We start from the raw sequence: 18,621 nt of genomic DNA, 5'->3' as shown, positions 1-18,621 counted from the left end.
TTCACTCAAATCATCCACCGAATTTGAAATCAAGTTAAGACCCTTGATTCGGATCTGAGGATCAAGGTTGCAGAATTCATGAAATTCTGTTGGAATTCAGACCTACGATCTAGAAGTATTAGAACACGGATTTAAGATATACTCATTATATTCAAAAGAAAATCAAAAATGAAAACTTGCATAGAAACCCTGTTTTCTTAAAGGACTGTCTTACGCCAGAATGCTGGAGGGAGCATTTGCTATATGTGTTTTTCTAAGGGAAAGTTCAGTTACAACAGCTGGCGGGGGAGTGTTCAAAGGTAGGCTCACGCGGCAAAAACCTGCCCAAGTCTTGACCAACCTTGGTATGGTGAAAAATGGTGTGTTTCCAGTGTACGATGGATGAGGGCCGACGAAGCGGTCCCTGAGTGAAGTGCCAAGACACCTAAGGAGGATCCTAGAGGGTTCTGACCAAGCGATGCACGGGCTCGCAGTGCTTAGGACACCGATGCGTATGTCGTGGAAGATATATATTATATGATGGACCAATGTTTATTGTAATCTATTACTAGATCTCGTTGCTGACCAGCTGGTCTCAACGGAGAGTCCAGAGTGATACCTGTTTTTGAGAAACAAGGAATTGGATGGAAATTTTGAGTTATGACATCTGTAATAACCAATAATTGTTTGTTAATGGATTGTTTTATAAGTTAATGTTTAAAGAGGAGTGTGTGCGTATCTGTATTCTAAAGCAAAAGTTAAGAAAGGCATTCAATTATGGGTAGGTGAGTACTTGTCTGGTTGTACCAATTCTAGTGGTTGGTGGCTAACCCATGGGCCGGATGGGGTTAGGCTAGAATCAAGGCTGGAATCAGTAGAGTTTTAATAATAAAATTGACTAATAGGAATATGCTTAGAACTTGAATAGTTAAATAATAACCTGAAGACTTCTCAAATGAATAGATCAAGGGCTGTGCCTGATTCAATTAGTAAAAAAGTGTTGATTCCTTCAAGATGTCTGTAATAGTTTTCCTTCTATCTGGTTTAATCAAATGAAGGTTAGTTTAGTATCTTGACCTCGTTATTAGAAAAATTCGTTAAGAAATTCAAAAAAATGGTGGAATCGTCCCCGTTTTTTGGGCATGGAAAATTTTTCCGATTTTGAATTTCGGAAAGACCACCAGCTTAGTCTCGTGCCTTGACATTCGAGGGCAAGGCCCCGAGTGGGAAACCCTGCCCCACGCATGAGGGAGCTGCTTCCGCTGCCAGCTACCGAGAATCCGGTGTGCGGAGGGGACAGTGGGATCTCACAATTCTAGAAGGTCTCAATAAAGTTCTAATATCACATGAGTAGTATAAGAGTTATAAGTTTGAGCATGCATAAGGTATAAGAGTTCTAATGCATTCTTGTGTTATTTAAGTTTGAGCATGCCTCATTTTTATAATGTAGACATGTGGGGGGATGATCCCGATTTGAGAAGCCCAACACGCCGTCGTTCAATGTCCAATTGCTGATGATCTAGATATGGAGCGTCTCTCCCAGTTGGCCACTAGTCTGTGGCATCGGTATGGGAGAAAGAGTGTGTGGAACATTTTTGCTCCACCCTCGCTTCCTTCCATAGTTAACCCTACACCGATGGGTGCTTCTACTCCTGGGTTACGTACTCCTATACCCATGTCCACTCTAACTGGAGGATCTAGTCCACATCTAGGTGCTAGGACTTCACGTGGAGGTTGCGACCAGGCCACTCCACTCTCTTCACTAGCACCTAGTCCACGACCTTGTTAGATAGGAGGTCTGCCTCTTCTCGTCGTGCTAGTGGGGATCGTCGTTCTAGTGGGGGAGGATGCGGGGGTTGTTTTGGGGGCATTAATAGATCTGCTTCCAATTCACCATTAGCAGAGGATATAGGCTACACAGCAGGTGGTGGATCCAAATGCCTTTGACCCAACGACGCTTCCTTACCGTGTGAGGAGGACAGATGGGTCGATCATCGAGGATAGCAAGGGGAAACATGTCATAGCACGCATGCATCACCTTGTAAATCTTGAGTCCAGAAACATTTGGGGCACTGATTGGAAGACAACGCAAAGAAGCAACGCAAAGAAGCAATACATTCTGCAAGTATTGAAGACAGAGTTTCATGTGCCACCCCACGGCCCTAACTTATGATTCAATGACCTTAAGATGCTGGATCGTATGAGGGGTCATGTAAGTCACATGAAATCATTAATTGCCAAGGCCATCAAGTGTGGTTGCGTCAAGCTACCAAGAGGATCAGAAAAGAATTAGAAGAAGGCCAAAAAGACGTATTGGGAAAATCCCAATCTATTCAAGCAACAAAGAGAAGCAGCCCGAGTACGCATGCACAAAAGAGGGGCTTCTCATCTTGGATCAGGTGGAAGGCCACCTTTCCTTGCTCAGTTTGTAAGTATTTGAACTCTTAACATTTTATATTCAAAACTTTGGTTTCCAAAGAATTAAATCTTATATAAATTGTTCTTTTTTAAATGTGTGTTTAATGTAGGACAATGTGGTGGGCCGTTCTCCTTCTCGTGTGAGGAGTACGACTTTCCTTCGCAATGGGATCTCCGCAACATTTGAATGGTTGCGGAGCAAGGTGTTGCATTGAACTATGAAGAGCTTTATGCCTTCTGTAAGTTTATATTATTTTGGTTTTATAAGCTTTTAGAAATTTATCTAGTTTGTGTTTTAACATTACTTGATCTTGTGTGATACAAGAAGATGATGAAGAGGAAATAGGCGAGGCGAGCAAGGAGGATGATGATGAGGAGGAGGAGGAGGAGGAGAAGGATGAGTAGAGACCGGCCTATTGTGTTTAATGTTGTGTAACTTCATACTCAATGTAACTCGCCTGCTATGGTATTTTGGATTTTATGGTGTTTGGGATTTAATACAATTAAGATTTTGGGATTTACTATGTTTCATTTTGTATTTTAATATGTCGATATGTCTGTTTGTACAAATTAGAACTATTCTCAATATATTGAATTTTTTTTTTGGAAAATTGGGGCCATTGAGAATAGTTCTAAAAATTTTGGGGTCCCAATCTACCCCAAAACTTTTTTTAACAGCGCCGCTAAGCGGCGAAAATAGTGACGCTAACATTTTTTATCAGCGATGCTGGTTTTTTTATCAGTGCCACTAAGCAGTGCAAATAACGACGCTAAAGTTTTTAATAATGCCGCTGAGCGGCGAAAATAGCAACATTGATGTTTTTGACAGCGTCATTGACCATCGAAAATAGCGCGGGATATAGCAGTGGTTATAACGTGGGATATAGCGGGCAATTATAGTGTCAAAAAAATAGCGACGTTTATAGCGGTGCTTACACCCCAACACTTTTCTAGATCCTTTTATAAGAGCCACACTATGACCGTCGCTAACCCCTCTTTTTGTTGTAGTTTCTTCCTTTTGTTTCCTCAGCAGATGTGTATGTTTTGGCCCTTCCTTTTGATCTACAATCTTTCTTTGTGTGACCAAACTTGTCAGACAACTTACACTGAGTTTTCTTCTTCAGTTTGGCATATTCATTCAGAGGCAGCCATTCCCTTGTGGAATGGGCCTTGGGTTCTGTACTATATGTATAGTTCTACTGTATAGCATCATGTATAGTCCTATTGTATGTAAGTCCTATTGTATAGCAATTATAGGTGGTTTGTAAGGCTTTTGTGAGAACTTTCTTTCTATCTTATCTGCCATAAAAAAAGCTTCTCCTAATGTTTTGGTACTGAAGAGGTTTACTTCTCACTAAAAATGGGGAAGAAGTCCACCAGTGTATTTGATGGTAAGCATTTGTTCACTATCTTCTATCTTAGCCTTGGGAAGCATGTGGTGAAATTCCTCTGTGTAATGGGACACATCCTATCCTGCCTTTTGGTCTATGTGTAAAGCCCTTTCTAGATATGGATCATGTCAACACAAGTTAGGAAGGGTGGATGGAGGTCCTTCCTAGATTCTACGCTTACATGGCATACCACCAATGGAGTGCTCCTTAGATACATTTATCAATGTAATACATACCTAGCTTATTATAGCATGTTGTAGTTTCTCAAATCCCGATGAATGAATTGGTTACTTTGTTTGTAAAGTGATAAAATCTCTAATATGAAAAAACATTAAATTAGTATCTTGAAATAATGTTATTGGAACATCAAATTTATTTTATATTAAATGTTTGTTAATTCAAATCTTGTTGACATCTGCATATGACTAGCTAAGGATTGGTAGGTAGCTGTGGTTAGGGAGGTAAGGGCCACCATGTCCTAGACTAAGTCTAACAATTGGTAGCTATAGGTAGCAGGGGAGGTAAGGGCCACCATGTCATAGACTAAGTCTAACAATTGATGAAAATGACTATCACTTCTGAAAAAGTTAAGGCCAACCTCCTACATGCTAAAAATAAGGTGCACATGATTGTTCCAAAAAAAGTATTTTCCCAAAAAGTGGTATACCTTTATCTAAAATTTGTGAAATTATTTATAAAGGAAAATTTTGAAATCTGAAGGTTTTTGTTCTATACCTTCTCAAAATCTGGAGGTATTTGTACCTTCAAGTTTTAAGTTTGAAGGTATTTGCAGGTGCAAACTACACTAAACTTGGGTTTTTTTGGAACATTGGTGCACATGTGCTTCAGAAAAGGCACATCCCTTATGGTGTTGCTTGTAAAAGTATGTGTTCCTTTTTTCAAACCAAAGTCAACAGGTAAGCATGGTGGAGTGGTAGAGCTCATAGGTTCCAATGCCATTACTTGGGTTTGAATTCCATTAATCTCCCTCATGTTTCATTGTAACAAAGTGGTTTTGCTAATGAAAACTATCCTAAGGTGAAACCTTAGGATTGGTCCACAACTCAATTAATTAATAGTAGACTATAAAAGGACCCATTTAGGAGCATTGTGTTACTATGCACACTAACAAGAAAGAAAAAAGAAAATTGCAACCACGGAAGTAACTGAGGACGAGTGCTATCCCATAGGTCATGAAGGTTGTGAGTTCGATCCTCACTAACTATAGTGGATTTGCATTCTTGTACTAATTGCCGATAGTGGTGTGCGTGAGCTGCATACACAAGCCGGGTATAAATGTCCATTATCCCATAGGCTGTGGGTTCGATCCTCGCGTTGACGATGGTGGATGTGCACGCTTGTACTAATTGCCGACGATGGTGTGTGAGAGTTGTATACACAAGGGTGTGAGTTGTATACACGACCCTAGTGTAAATATCCATTTCCTGTTAATTTCAAACTTGCCCTTTATTATTATTATTATTTTAAAAGCAAAAGATGGTGGATTTTCTTCATTATATAAATCGAAAATCAATCGACTTGCAATGGAAGGTCAAGAGCTAACGAGAGCAATAATCAAAACCATGCAAATCTTTATATCTCGAAACATCTGCACGTCCATGCATGCACGCACGCACGCATTAATCTCGTGTTGCAGGAATTAATCCGATGCCTAATCCTGCAGCTGCAGTGGCAAGAATTTTATCAAGCATCCAATCTGCGCTGCTTAGATCATGAAGTTAGCTTACTTTCATTAATCTGATCGTGTTTAAGAGACAGATTTTTACCTGCAGGTTGCGCAGACTTTTGTGAAAGCGTATTTCAATGTACTCCGCGAATCGCCTGAGCAAGCTTTTCAGCTCTACACTCATCCCAGCAGCACCCTCTCCCGCGCAGAACCGGGCCCCAACGGGGCTGCCTCTTTGGCTATCTCGCAAACTGTAAGTCTAATCTTCACCCTATTATACACACCTTAATCTTTCCATAATCATGGATTCTATTCCATTTATCACTCTATTATACACTTCATAAATATGCAGTTTCTGCTTTGATCTTTCCATATTCCTGGAATCCAACACACCTTCATATAATATGCAGTTTCTGCTTTAATCTTTCCATAATCATGTATTCTATTCTAATTATCACTCTATAATTATACACACCTTCATAAATATGCAGTTTCTGCTTTAATGTTTCCATAATCATGTATTCTATTCTAATTATCACTGTATTATACACACCTTCATAAATATGCAGTTTCTGCTCTAATCTTTCCATAATCATGGATTCTAACACACCTTCATATAATATGCAGTTTCTGCTTTAATCTTTCCATAATCATGGATTCTATTCAAATTATCACTCTATTATACACACCTTCATAAATATGCAGCTTCTGCTTTAATCTTTCCATAATTTTCCATACATTGATTGAGAATCTGCTTTGCATCATATGATTCAGCTTTAATCCATGCATTCCCACTGCATTCATTAATCGAGAAATTGCTTGGAACCATGATTTCAATTGAATCCATGCATTCCCACCCATTGCTGCACATCTTTTTGATGCATGTTTATTACTGTGAGTGATTGGCATTGGCTTTTGGCATGCAGGAAATCCATCAAAAGATCCTGTCCTTTGGCTACAAAGATTTGTTGGTGGAGATCGACACTGTTGACTCACAAGAGTCGATAAATGGGAGTGTCCTTGCCATGGTGGTTGGGTCTCTCTCCAACAATGGCAGCCCGAAACGTCTCTTTGTTCAAACTTTCTTCTTGGCACCACAGGAGGTGGGAGGCTACTTTATTTATAATGACATGTTGCGGTATCTTGACGGCAAAGTGCATTCCCTCGAGCCCATTGTCCCCATGCAGATGGCAAATGGCATCATGGTAGATCACATCCCAATACAAGGGCAAGGTCATTGCCCATCTTTTGCTAGAGGTTTTCTGGGTTAATCTTGCATGGATATGAGATATGCATGTGTATTGGAGTCGGTCATTAACATGAAGTAGATGATTTACAACCGTCTCAGCTAGAGCATGAAACAGGGGACAATTCAGGCCCCATGGATACAGTCGGTGATTAACATGAAGTTTTTTGCTGCAGAAGTAGATGATTTACAACCATCTCAGCTAGAGCATGAAGCAGGGGACATTTCAGGCCCCATGGATACAGTACCATGTCTACAACATGAAGCCAATGATGATCTGAGATCCAAACATGAAGGACCTGATGATTCACAACCATCTGTAGTAGAACATGGAACCATAAGTAACTCCAGCCCTACAGCACATGAAGTTGAGGATTTACAACCATCTCTAGATCATCTAGCCATGATCAACTCTACCCATACACATGAGGAAGAAGGAATTTCACGTGAAGGAAATGCCGATGGAGTTGTCGCGTCCCCTACAGAAGAAGCATCAAATCTTGAAGAAGTTGAGTCTGGAGATTCAGTCCTCACACCTACACAAGGGAACTCCCGAGAGGCTCCCTCCGGAAAAACAGAAGAAAGGCGAGGAGAAGCAACCAAGCATTCCTATGCCTCAATAGTATGTAATCTTTTTTTCTTTTTTGCTATTTGGTGAGGCAATTTGGGAGAATTAATGCTAATGTCTGAAATTATCTGCTCTTTGTTTTTCAGCTTCATGCCAGAAGTCAAGTTGTGATGGATAGTTCTATTGCAAATGCTGAAAAAGCCTTGAATAAGTCTGCTTCAGCTCAAGCTAACCAACATGCATTTTTATCCAATGGAAGGAGCCAAAAGGGCACCGACAAGTTCGATGGTACACTTTCTGGAATGTGTGCATGTGGTTGAAGGACTATATGATGTGTATGCACAATCCAAGTTGAATGTGTGCATGTGGTTGAAGGACTGTATGATGTGTATACACAATCCAAGTTGAATGTGAAGTTTAGTATATGGCCCTGCTTATGTTCGTTACTTAAGCTGCAATATTGATGAGTTTCAGGTGTCAGCCGCTCTGTCTATGTCAAAAACCTCCCTTTGAACATCTCATTAATTCGATTAATGGAGGAGTTCAAGAAATTTGGGCCATTGAATCCCCGTGGTGTCAACCTGCGAAATCAACAGGTGGTGTTTTTTTGGTTGCCTTTTTTTTTTCAACTGGCCTTTTGCCCAAGATCCTCCCATAGTTACCGAATTTCACCATCCGTAGGCGCTTATATATCCACCCATAGGCGATACTGCTGCCAAGGAAGCACCAAGGGGGGTTTTGAACCCAGGTCCTCTTGGTCCTAGGCAAACACCTTCACTGCTTGAGCTATAGCCTATCACCTCATTGGTTTTTTGGTTGCTTTTTTAAATGTATGTGCATGAGATGAGGGGTGCTGTTCAATGAAAGATGACAAAGAGACACAATCTTTTCCTATGCAGGTTGGAGTATGCTTTGCATTTATTGAGTTCATGGATGTGAGCTCTGCTGAGAAGGCAATCAAGGTCTCACACTTATTCCTTATAAACTCATAGAAAAATGGGTACCCATTTTAGATGCAGTTTTCTGCACACGTGCACATAGCCATCATGTTGCAAGGCCTTTTGTCCTACACTTAATTCATTCTCTGTGTAGGCATCTCCGATTCCTATTGATGGGCGCAACGTGTATGTGGAGGTGAAGAAGAGTCTGCCCTTGTCTCAAAAAGGTGAGCTGATGTGCCTTCTTATGCTATAATTGTCATGAACCATGCATTTATAAAGATGAGAGTTATGCTCTTACAGCAACATGATTTGGTTGTTAACAACAGCAGGCAACAGACAGGTAAATCAAGGCGGATTAAGCTACAGGACATACGGCAAGGATCGTGTTAGATGAGCGCATATTGGCACCACTGGAGATGATGGGCAACTTGGTACCATGTTGTACCATGTGGATGCAGAAGGGGAGCTGTGGTGGGTCTGCAAGCACCAATGTCTATTGAAAAGGGCTAGTGATAGTTGCTGAAAATCAGATGGGACATGGCCATCTTATAGCACTGAAGTTAATTGCCTAGTTAGGAGCACCAGCTCTGTATGTTATGTAGAGAGATTATATTAAAGGAAGGCCTGCTAGGTGATTAGTAGAAAGCCTACTTATTTGTTGAGGTGCACTACACATGATATCCAGGATTGATCCATCAGTAAAGGCATTTTTACCTTTTGGCGAAGCCACGATTCTGCGTCTAGCTTAGGATTCACATGTGGGTCTCTAGTGGCTTGTTCAATAAAGCAAACTTTATAAAGAGAGAGTTCTTCTTGCTGTAGTATTGAGCACAAATCTGGATTGACCTTATTGATGTGGTGGGTGTTTGTTTTCATTCTTTTACATAATAAGTAGGCAGCTTGTGACAGACCTTGCATGCATCTAGCAGAGCATACCCATGCAATTGTGTCATAAAAACTTTCCTCTTGCATCTTTTCAACCAGATGCAGGACTTTCTCATGATGGGGTCATGCTCTAAGTAACTATAATTGATGACAAAAAATATGCCACTGCATTATATATGGGCAGCTTATGAAAGATCATGCAGATTCCTCTAAGTTGCCACATTTTGCAAACACACTAACCAATGTGCCACATTGTGTGGACGACAATATATTTATGTGCGACGACGCCCTTGTTCTACCAAGCGTTAAAGCCCTTGTTATCCCAAAGTGCTATGGATAAATCTGCCCTCATTGTGGGTAGCTCTCAGGGTGCACAAGAAACACTATATGGCTACTTGTCATGATTCTGATAAGAGTCAGAGAGCCTTGCCATTGCATACATGTTGGCATATGCTAGTTTCATGCTTTTAAGAACCTCAGATATGTAGCTAGTCAAAGGGAAAAAAAAGGATTCAAAATCATCCAATATCTTAAGTCCACTGAGAACCAATAAGAACTCTAATATTGAGGAACTAGAGCATTTGACAATGAGTTCGAAAACTTGCAAGAGATTCAAAGACCTAAAGCTATCTATTTTTATAGGGAGATTTTTAGATGCTATATTATTTGTTTTACCTCATCCATACCCTTGCTAGATCTTGTGGTTTGAGTAAGAGCCATGAAGCCTGAAAATGGATTATGCAAATCTCTTACTATATGAGAAGAGGTTAATGCTAATGGGTATCATTTCAATTGGAGAAAACCCACCCCTAGATGGATAGACTAAATACCCAACTAAATGGAATTGTACTATAGCATTTGATAGGTTAATGGTAATGGGTATATTTCAATTCAAGAGAGACAATAATTGTACTATAGCAATAAACATGAAGATAGGAGCAAAGCAAAGGGACACTTTTCTAAAAAAGCTTTAGAGAAATAAATAAGGGAACTAGAACCTTTAGGAATAAAAATAAGAAACATCATCAAGTGTTTACCCCAACAACTAGAAGTGAGAATTGTGTTCAAGAAGGTTGATATTATTAATATAAATACTTCTCTATTATGTATATATTTACATAGTATTTCCATGTACCTCAATGTGTATTTCCATGTGCACATCAATATACACTTGTTGTGAAACTATAAAATATTATATCACTTGGAATAATCAACAATATACAAAGATGGTAGGAAGAAGAGAACTATGTACTCATTTTTTTTTAAAGAAAATTTTCTTTTTCGGGGTTTTAATGTTAGGTTCCATTTTGAAAGGTTGAAGGGGACACACCTCTTCTAGTGGAGTGAAATCCATATTCTCTCCCAAGAACATCCCCTAAAGGAAGTCAAAATGTTGCCGACCAACCCACTGAAGGTGTAACCCAAGCTACCCCAAAAAGCAGTGGTGGCAAATTGAGTAGCATAAAAGGTCACATGACATAAACTTGAATGATGAAGAAATAAAGCATAAGTAAACTGATGCTCTTTAATAAATTTGACCACAAAATTTGCATCCAACAGTATTTGTTGTACCCGTTCCTTCTCACCTAAAGTATGGGCATCACTAGGTGATGTATCCTGTCTCCACTTGACATCCATATACTTCTTATCCCATGACGCTCAGACCATAGCCCCTTTTTTATCAAATAGAAGAGGAAAATTTACCTGAATTTTATTAGTAACTCAAGGTCTCAGATTATACCGACAGTGTGATACCCTGCCTTGGTTATCTTTCTCTCGAGTCCATCTTGTGGCACTTGGATGAAACGATGAAGAGGTACCATCACCAACACCCACATTTTTATTGCCACTAGAAGTAGCTGTCTGGCGAGGACCTCTCTTTGCCACCATGAGCCAAGGTCTATCTTCTGTATAGATTTGTCAAAATTTGTTTACCTTTATCTACTAAAACTTGTTTACCTCTATCTACCACTTGCTCATTTTGTTTTTCTACTTGTTTGCCCTTCTCTATATTCAAACTAGATTGCAAAACAAGAGCTAATGTATCCTTATGAGTCGGACCCTGGGACACATTCGGTTGTGGTTGAGCATTCACCTTCCATGGCCACTCTGAAATGAAGTGACCGATCTCCCCACAATGGAAGCAATGACCTGCAAACGATCCCCACTTTAATTTGAAATACAAAGGGTTAAATCCATCCACGCATAACCTCAATTGTCAAGGTCAGGGCTTCCTAGTATCCGATAGCATACAAACGTTGTTTTTATTCTTGAACGACATTCTGGGCTCCACCAACACCTCCCCAATAGTACACATGGCCAATGGTAATAATTCCCAATAGTTAATCGAAAGTCTACAACCTCAACCCAAATAGGGCATACTTGGCGCAACATATCTCTATACTCTACCATAGGGCGTGAGAGTATAACATGCACCAACTGTCCATCTAGAAATAACAAGACTTTATGCATAACCAAATCTCAAACTTCTTTGGATGAGAATAGGACTTCATGGAATCCTCTAGGACCATTAAAGATCTTTTCCACAAAATTACCATCTAATAAATCATGTAACCAATCTGTAATCCTATTGAAGAATGGAATTCGTCCAGTAAAAAAGAAAATTATAGCCTTGTTATGAAAGGATTCCACTTGTGCCACAAGCCACCATGTTTCCACTTGGGCATCTACCACTTTCTCTATTGGAACCTTGGTAGCCCTAACATGATATCACATATGGCTGCAAAATCTGATTAGCTTGTGTAACTCAAAAGTCAAAAGCCACCTCATGGTTCTCTTCCTTCTCTCCGTATTCACCTCCGATCAATCTCTGCCTTTTAGCCTGATCTTCAGGCTCAAGCTTTGGCCCTCCACCCTCAAACTTCACTTCATCTCTCCTGTTGAGACATGTGCCTCTACAAAATCCATATCTTTGGTTCCCTGACTCATTTCCACTACTCAACACCGAAAATTAATGCTTCCACCAAAAGAAGGAGAAGAGTTACGTTTCAGCCTTGTAAACAAAGCACCCACTTAGAAATTAGGGCAAACACAAACACTGTGTAGGCTAAAAATCTATGCGTGGCCACGATCGCCCACCTCTCTCTCTCTCTCTCTCTCTCTCTCTCTCTCTCTCTCTTTGTCAAGCACACACAACGCACATATATACACAAGTCACCATTACATTACAAAAAATGATATATTATCAAATTTTATGACTCAAACTTTAAAAATGGACTAAGAAGGCCTACGTATGGTAAAATCAATTGTAAACATGAGTATCAAGAAGCTAATAGTATGGCAGTTTCTTTTGAGGGCTTCCCATATCTTTTTTTAACACAAATACACACAAAAGTCATCATTATATCATTTTTTTTTTCAATTGCAAAATTTTAGACTTTTGACATTATGAATGGACTTGGAAGGCCAAAATATGGTAAAAACGACTGTAAACTTGGGTATCTTTCTATAAGTTTTATGGATTTCAAATATTTTTAAAAAAGTCTAAGAGGCTCTCAAAAGCCATCTTGAAAAAAAAGTTTGGGAAGTCCTTTGAAGCCAGCACATGGCTTCTGAGCATGCGCTGGCTTCTGAGGGCTTCCCAAACATTTTTTTCAATATTTGAAATCCATAAAAGTCATTGAAAGATACCCAAGTTTACAATCAATTTTACCATATTTGGGCCTTCTAAGCCCATTTATGATGTCAAAAGTCTAAAATTTTGCACTTGGAAAAAAGTATGTAATATAATGATGGCTTATGTGTGTTATGTGAGTTTTCCTTCTTTTTTTAAAGTCTAACGGCGTCTTAAAACTTTTTTTTTTATATTTGAGATCACGAAACTTATTGAAACATACTTATTTTTACAATCATTTTAACCATATGTGTGGGTGATAGCACAACATAGTCTTAGCATAGACTCCTACTTAGCTGCTGGGGAGTGGGATATTGTGGGCCTCCAATATGTTTTCAAGGACCCTAGGCATCTTTTTGAGAATTTCAAGCTTGGACAAGGCTTTTTGTGGTGCGAGATTTGAGTAATAAAAGATAGATAAAATCCCCCACCATGTAAAGCTTTATCGCAATTTATTGCAAGCCAACATGCAATATGGTGTGTGATTTGGAGAGAGAGAGAGAGAGAGAGAGAGAGAGAGAGAGAGAGAGAGAGAGAGAATAATCAATTATAAACTCCACCATAACCTAGTGACAATGTCTTGGAAGAAAAACTATAAGTTCAAAGCTCACCAGATATTCTTGGAAGCTCGCAAAAGGAAAGCTCGTAATAACAAAAGCTCCTTGTAAGTGCACCATTATTATTCTTTCTTAGATTCTTTCTTCTCTTAGTGTTAACTCCATCCCTAATGCATATGCTAAAATTTTAACACAGAGATGTGGGCAAGTAGCTTGAGGAATCTTCCACATTCTAATCAATATACAAATGGCACAATTAAGTCATACCATGTGACACTGAAGTCAAGATTTTTCTATGAAAAAATAAATATTTGGGGATGGCATATACACAATTGAGTCCTACCATGTGACATTGAAGTGAAGATTTCTATGTGAAAAAATATATATTTGGGAACGACACACACACAAACTTATGTCTACAAACATGGCCTATGGTACCTTGATGAATTTTTTTAAAAAAAGTGGTTTTATTCATAGTGTTACCGTACAAAGGGTAATTGAACATTTGCTTGAAAGGGCCCGTGTTGTCCTCATCGATGCACATCAACACTTTAATGATGATGATGCAAATTTTGTAGCTAAAGTGAGGAGTCAATCAAATGATGTCATGATTGGGGACACTATATTCGATGTTAATTATGACTAGGGGTATTATAATTGTCCTTGGGCAATGAAGGGGAATATGTGCAAGCACCAACGTGCAACAACTAGATCATCAATGCCACATGGTGTTGCAATGCTCTTTGGAACGTGTGGAGTTCACCTCCTCCACCATAGAGCTAGAGAGTGTGGAGTTCTCCTCTTCCACCCTGGTGATCAGTTTTGGAAAAGATATAGATGAAGACCCTAGAGAGTATGAAGGTGGAGAACTCCACCCTGTCTAGGGTGGAGGAGGAGAACTCCACACTAGAAAAGATACAGATGAAGACCCTAGAGAGTATGAAGGTGGAGAACTCTACACTAGAAAAGATACAGATGAAGACCCTAGAGAGTATGAAGGTGGAGAACTCCACCCTCTCTAGGGTGGAGGAGGAGAACTCCACACTAGAGATATAGATGAAGACCCTAGAGAGTATGAAGGTGGAGAACTCCACCCTCTCTAGGGTGGAGTATGATCAGTTTTGGAAAAGATATAGATGAAGACCCTAGAGAGTATGAAGGTGGAGAACTCCACCCTCTCTAGGGTGGAGGAGGAGAACTCCACACTAGAAAAGATACAGATGAAGACCCTAAAGAGTATGGAGAAAGACAACTCTCACACTTTCTAGGGTAGAGTCTCTAGGGTGGTGGAGGAGAACTCCACAACCCATTGGGAGGGTGATGATGGTATGTTGCATGAAGATTTGGCCATGCTAGGTGCTGGCCCAAAAGAACTGGCCAAAGGGTTGGTGCTAATTGTGGGTTGTGTGTTATGAGTCATGTAGCCCAAGAAAACCTCTTGCCTTCACCTCACTACCATCATTACAGGTTCTCTCCCGAGCCCTCAAAGCTCTCCAGTAGCACCATCATCTCATCGATGCCCTCCGACTTCTCGGACTACTGGGTCCACCGACAATCATTTGCACTCTTGACGTGCTTTACTGGTGTTCTCCAAGCTCTCTAGCAATGCCATCATCTCATCGACATGGTAAGATTCCTCCCCAGCCTCACAGGATGTCCAGTATCTTCCCCTATAGTCAAATCCCTCTTCAGAAATATAAAAGATCTTGTTTCTACCTGTTTTGGCCTAGAGAGAGAAAATGTTCTAGAGAGAGGTTATTTAGATTTTGGATATTTTTGGATGGAAAAATATCTCTTTGTATTTAAATAAGTTCCCTCGAAACAGAAGTTCAAAAAGATTTTCAGAAGGTGCATTAAAAATCAAGTATAATCTGTTCAAGAGGCCTTATCCTAGGGGTCAAGATTTTTTCAAAATTTTAAATTAAGGTTCTTATGGACCAATAAGATTCATCCAAATGTAGGGAGGAGATAAATGGAAGAATAAAAGGAAAATCTCCCAAAAATGAGTAAATACTCACTTAAGATGAAGAGTTGACTAAGGACAAGGTTAATAGTCAAAAAAGAGAGATATTTAGAAGAAATGATGCATTTTTGACACCTCAGTATGGGGGAATTCCCCTCATGAAGGAGGCGCCTATTTCACATGTGTGGGAGAGTTTTAAACTCCCAAATAATGAGATATTTTTATCTCTCCTCTCTCCTATTTCAACTAGATCCAAAAAGTGGACTAAACTGACCCAAAAATGGTCAAAAATTGACCAAACTGATCTGGAAAATTCTAGAATCAGTTTACTTGGTTAGAGGCTCACTTTTTCCTATAAATAGAAGCCTCCCCCTTTGTTGAAGCTTAATAGTGTTTTTTGCACTGTTACCCTGCTTCTCCGAAGAGCCAAAAACTGTGAATTTACTCATAATTCATTAGTTTTTGACCTTTCCCTCTTCTAAAGATTGGTGGCCACTCTTGTGTCAAACAAGAGTAGATCCCTCAAACCATCAAGCCAAAGGAAAGCTCTCAAATTCTCCTTGTAAGTTGGAGATTCTTCTCTTTTCTATTTCATTTTATGGTTTTTATGATTTTTGTCTTCTCTAAAATGAATATGATGTTATGCCTCATTGAAGAAAGGCATTCCCCTCTCTTCTTTAGTAAATCCAACCATTATTTCTCCTAGATGAATGATAAATGGATAAAATTAATTTTTTCATAATGTTTCTCTTAAATAAGTAGAAAATGTTTACATTAGAATGATTTAAATACTCTTGGTGAAATTCTAATTAATTTTACAGAGTTAAAATTTAAAAAATGGTCAGCCATACAAAGGAGGTTATGGCAAAATTTTCTAAAATTGTGTAAAATAAGTTTTACTTTTTTTAATTCAAAGAGTAATTCCCATTGTATATGTATTCTTAAAGTGTTATTTTTCATCCTAGGTATAGAAAAATGCATACTAAAAATATTTTATTAAAAAAGTGTTACTTTCTTTAGAATTAAATTCTATGCATAGAAGGAAGCATATTGAATTTGTTAATTTGATTATAAAAGTGTTATATTCATCATAAATGATTTTATGCATAAATGGATGCATAAAAGAAATTCTTTTATATTAAAAGAGTGATTTTCATCATAAATGATTTGTATGCATAAAAGATATCTTTTATATTAAAAGTGTGATTTTCATCATAAATGATTTTTATGCATAAATGGATGCATAAAAGAAATTCTTTTATATTAAAAGAGAGATTTTCATCATAAATGATTTGTATGCATAAACTTATGCATAAAAGATTTTTTTTATATTAAAAGTGTGATTTTTATCATAAATGATTTGTATGCATAAACTTATGCATAAAAGATTTTTTTATATTAAAAGTGTGATTTTCATCATAAATGATTTGTATGCATAAACATATGCATAAAAGATTTATTTTTATATTAAAAGTGTGATTTTCATCATAAATGGATTTTATGCATAAATTAGATGCATAAGAGAAATTCTTTTATTCTAAAAGTGTATTTCCTACTAAATTGGATTTATGTATGGAAAGATGCATAAAGAATTTATTTTAATCCAAAAGTGTTATTCTCATCAATTTTGATTTTATGCATAGAAAGATGCATAAAGAAATCTATTTTCATCAATGCATAGAAAGATGCATAAAGAAATCTATTTTTATTTCAAAAGAGTTATTTTCATCAATTTTGATTTTATGCATAGAAAGATACATAAAGAAATCTATTTTTATTTCAAAAGAGTTATTTTCATCAATTTTGATTTTATGCATAAATAAATGCGTAAAGAATTTTATTTTTAATTCAAAAGAGTTATTTTCATCAATTTTGACTTTATGCATAAATAGATGCATAAAGAATTTTATTTTTAATTCAAAAGAGTTATTTTCATCAATTTTGATTTTATGCATAGAAAGATGCATAAAAGATTTATTTTTATTTCGAAAGTATTATTTTCATTGAAATTGAATTTATGCATAGATAGATGCATAAAAGATGTATTTTTATTTTGAAAGTGTTATTCTCATTAAAATGGAATTTATGCATAGTAAAATGCATAAAAGATTTATTTTTATTTTGAAAGTGTTATTCTCATTAAAATGGAATTTATGCATAAAAATGCATAAAAGGTTTATTTTTAATTCGAAAGTGTTATTTTTCTTAAAATTGAATTTATGCCTAAATAGATGCATAAAAGGATTTTTATAAAAGTGTTATTCCTACTAAAGTTGTCTTTATGCCTAAGTAGATGCGTAAAGAATCTTTATATCAAAAAATTAGAATTCTCTTACATTCTATAAATAGATGTGATGAGATGTGATAGGAATCAGATAGATGTAAATGGATGGATGGAAGTGATATGAATCAGATAAATGAAAATAGATGAATGGATGTCATATCCTATGAATTAGGATGTGAATGAATGGTATAGGATGTGAAGGAATGTGAATCGTGATATGAATGAATGATAAGGGATGTGAATGAATGACGGCATGTGAATCGGATGTGAATGGATGATGTGGTTTGATGTGTAAATGATATAGGTTAATGTAGATTAATGTATGGATGATGTGGTTTGATGTGTGAATGATGTGGATTTATGTAGATGGATGAATGGATGATGTGGATGTGGATGTATGAATGTGGATGTGGATGTATGGATGTGGATGTGGATGTAGAAATGGATGTATGGATGTGGATGTGGATGTGAATGTGGATGTATGAATGTGAATGGGGATGTGTGGATCTATGAATGTAGATGTGGATGTGGATGTGAATGTGGATGTGGATGTATGAATGTGAATGGAGATGTGGATATATGAATGTGGATGTGGATATGGATGTAATGTGGATGTGAAAATGGATGTATGGATGTGAATGTGGATGTGAAAATGGATGTATGGATGTGGATGTGGATATGGATGTATGAATGTAGATGTGGATATGGATGTATGAATGTAGATGTGGATGTGGATGTGAATGTGGATGTGGATGTATGAATGTGAATGGAGATGTGGATGTATGAATGTGGATGTATGGATGTATGGATGTGGATATGGATGTGTATATATGAATGCGGATGTGGAAGTGGATGTATGTATGTGGATGTACGAATGTGGATGTGTATGTAGAATAATGAATGCGAATGTGTATGTGAAATGATGTGACGTCGATATGAGTGAATGGATGAGATGTGATGACATGTGAATTGGGATGTGAATAAATGATATGTGATGTGAATGAATCTGAGGTGATGAGATGGAAAATGATATGATTGGATGACAATGAGTACACATATGAATGGAAT

At 37.8% G+C, this 18,621-nt stretch overlaps 2 protein-coding genes across 2 annotated transcripts; both read left to right on the top strand.

The window, feature by feature from the left end:
* Positions 1 to 5,456: 5,456 nt before the first annotated feature.
* On the top strand, positions 5,457 to 6,746 carry LOC147604627 (nuclear transport factor 2-like). Its single transcript, XM_086794990.1, has 3 exons — positions 5,457 to 5,480; positions 5,582 to 5,728; positions 6,402 to 6,746. Exons 1-3 carry the CDS (start codon positions 5,457 to 5,459, stop codon positions 6,744 to 6,746), a joined length of 516 nt encoding a protein of 171 aa, XP_086651116.1.
* On the top strand, positions 6,560 to 8,985 carry LOC147604626 (uncharacterized). Its single transcript, XM_086794976.1, has 7 exons — positions 6,560 to 6,680; positions 6,898 to 7,343; positions 7,436 to 7,577; positions 7,764 to 7,885; positions 8,189 to 8,251; positions 8,382 to 8,454; positions 8,560 to 8,985. Exons 2-7 carry the CDS (start codon positions 6,957 to 6,959, stop codon positions 8,622 to 8,624), a joined length of 852 nt encoding a protein of 283 aa, XP_086651102.1. The 5' UTR covers positions 6,560 to 6,680; positions 6,898 to 6,956; the 3' UTR covers positions 8,625 to 8,985.
* Positions 8,986 to 18,621: the final 9,636 nt, after the last annotated feature.

Source organism: Cibotium barometz, chromosome 61 (genome assembly GCF_041138505.1).
Source record: "Cibotium barometz isolate CiBa-2024 chromosome 61, ASM4113850v1, whole genome shotgun sequence".
Classification (NCBI taxonomy): Eukaryota; Viridiplantae; Streptophyta; class Polypodiopsida; order Cyatheales; family Cibotiaceae; genus Cibotium; species Cibotium barometz.
This window is presented reverse-complemented; position numbering and strand designations above follow the sequence as displayed.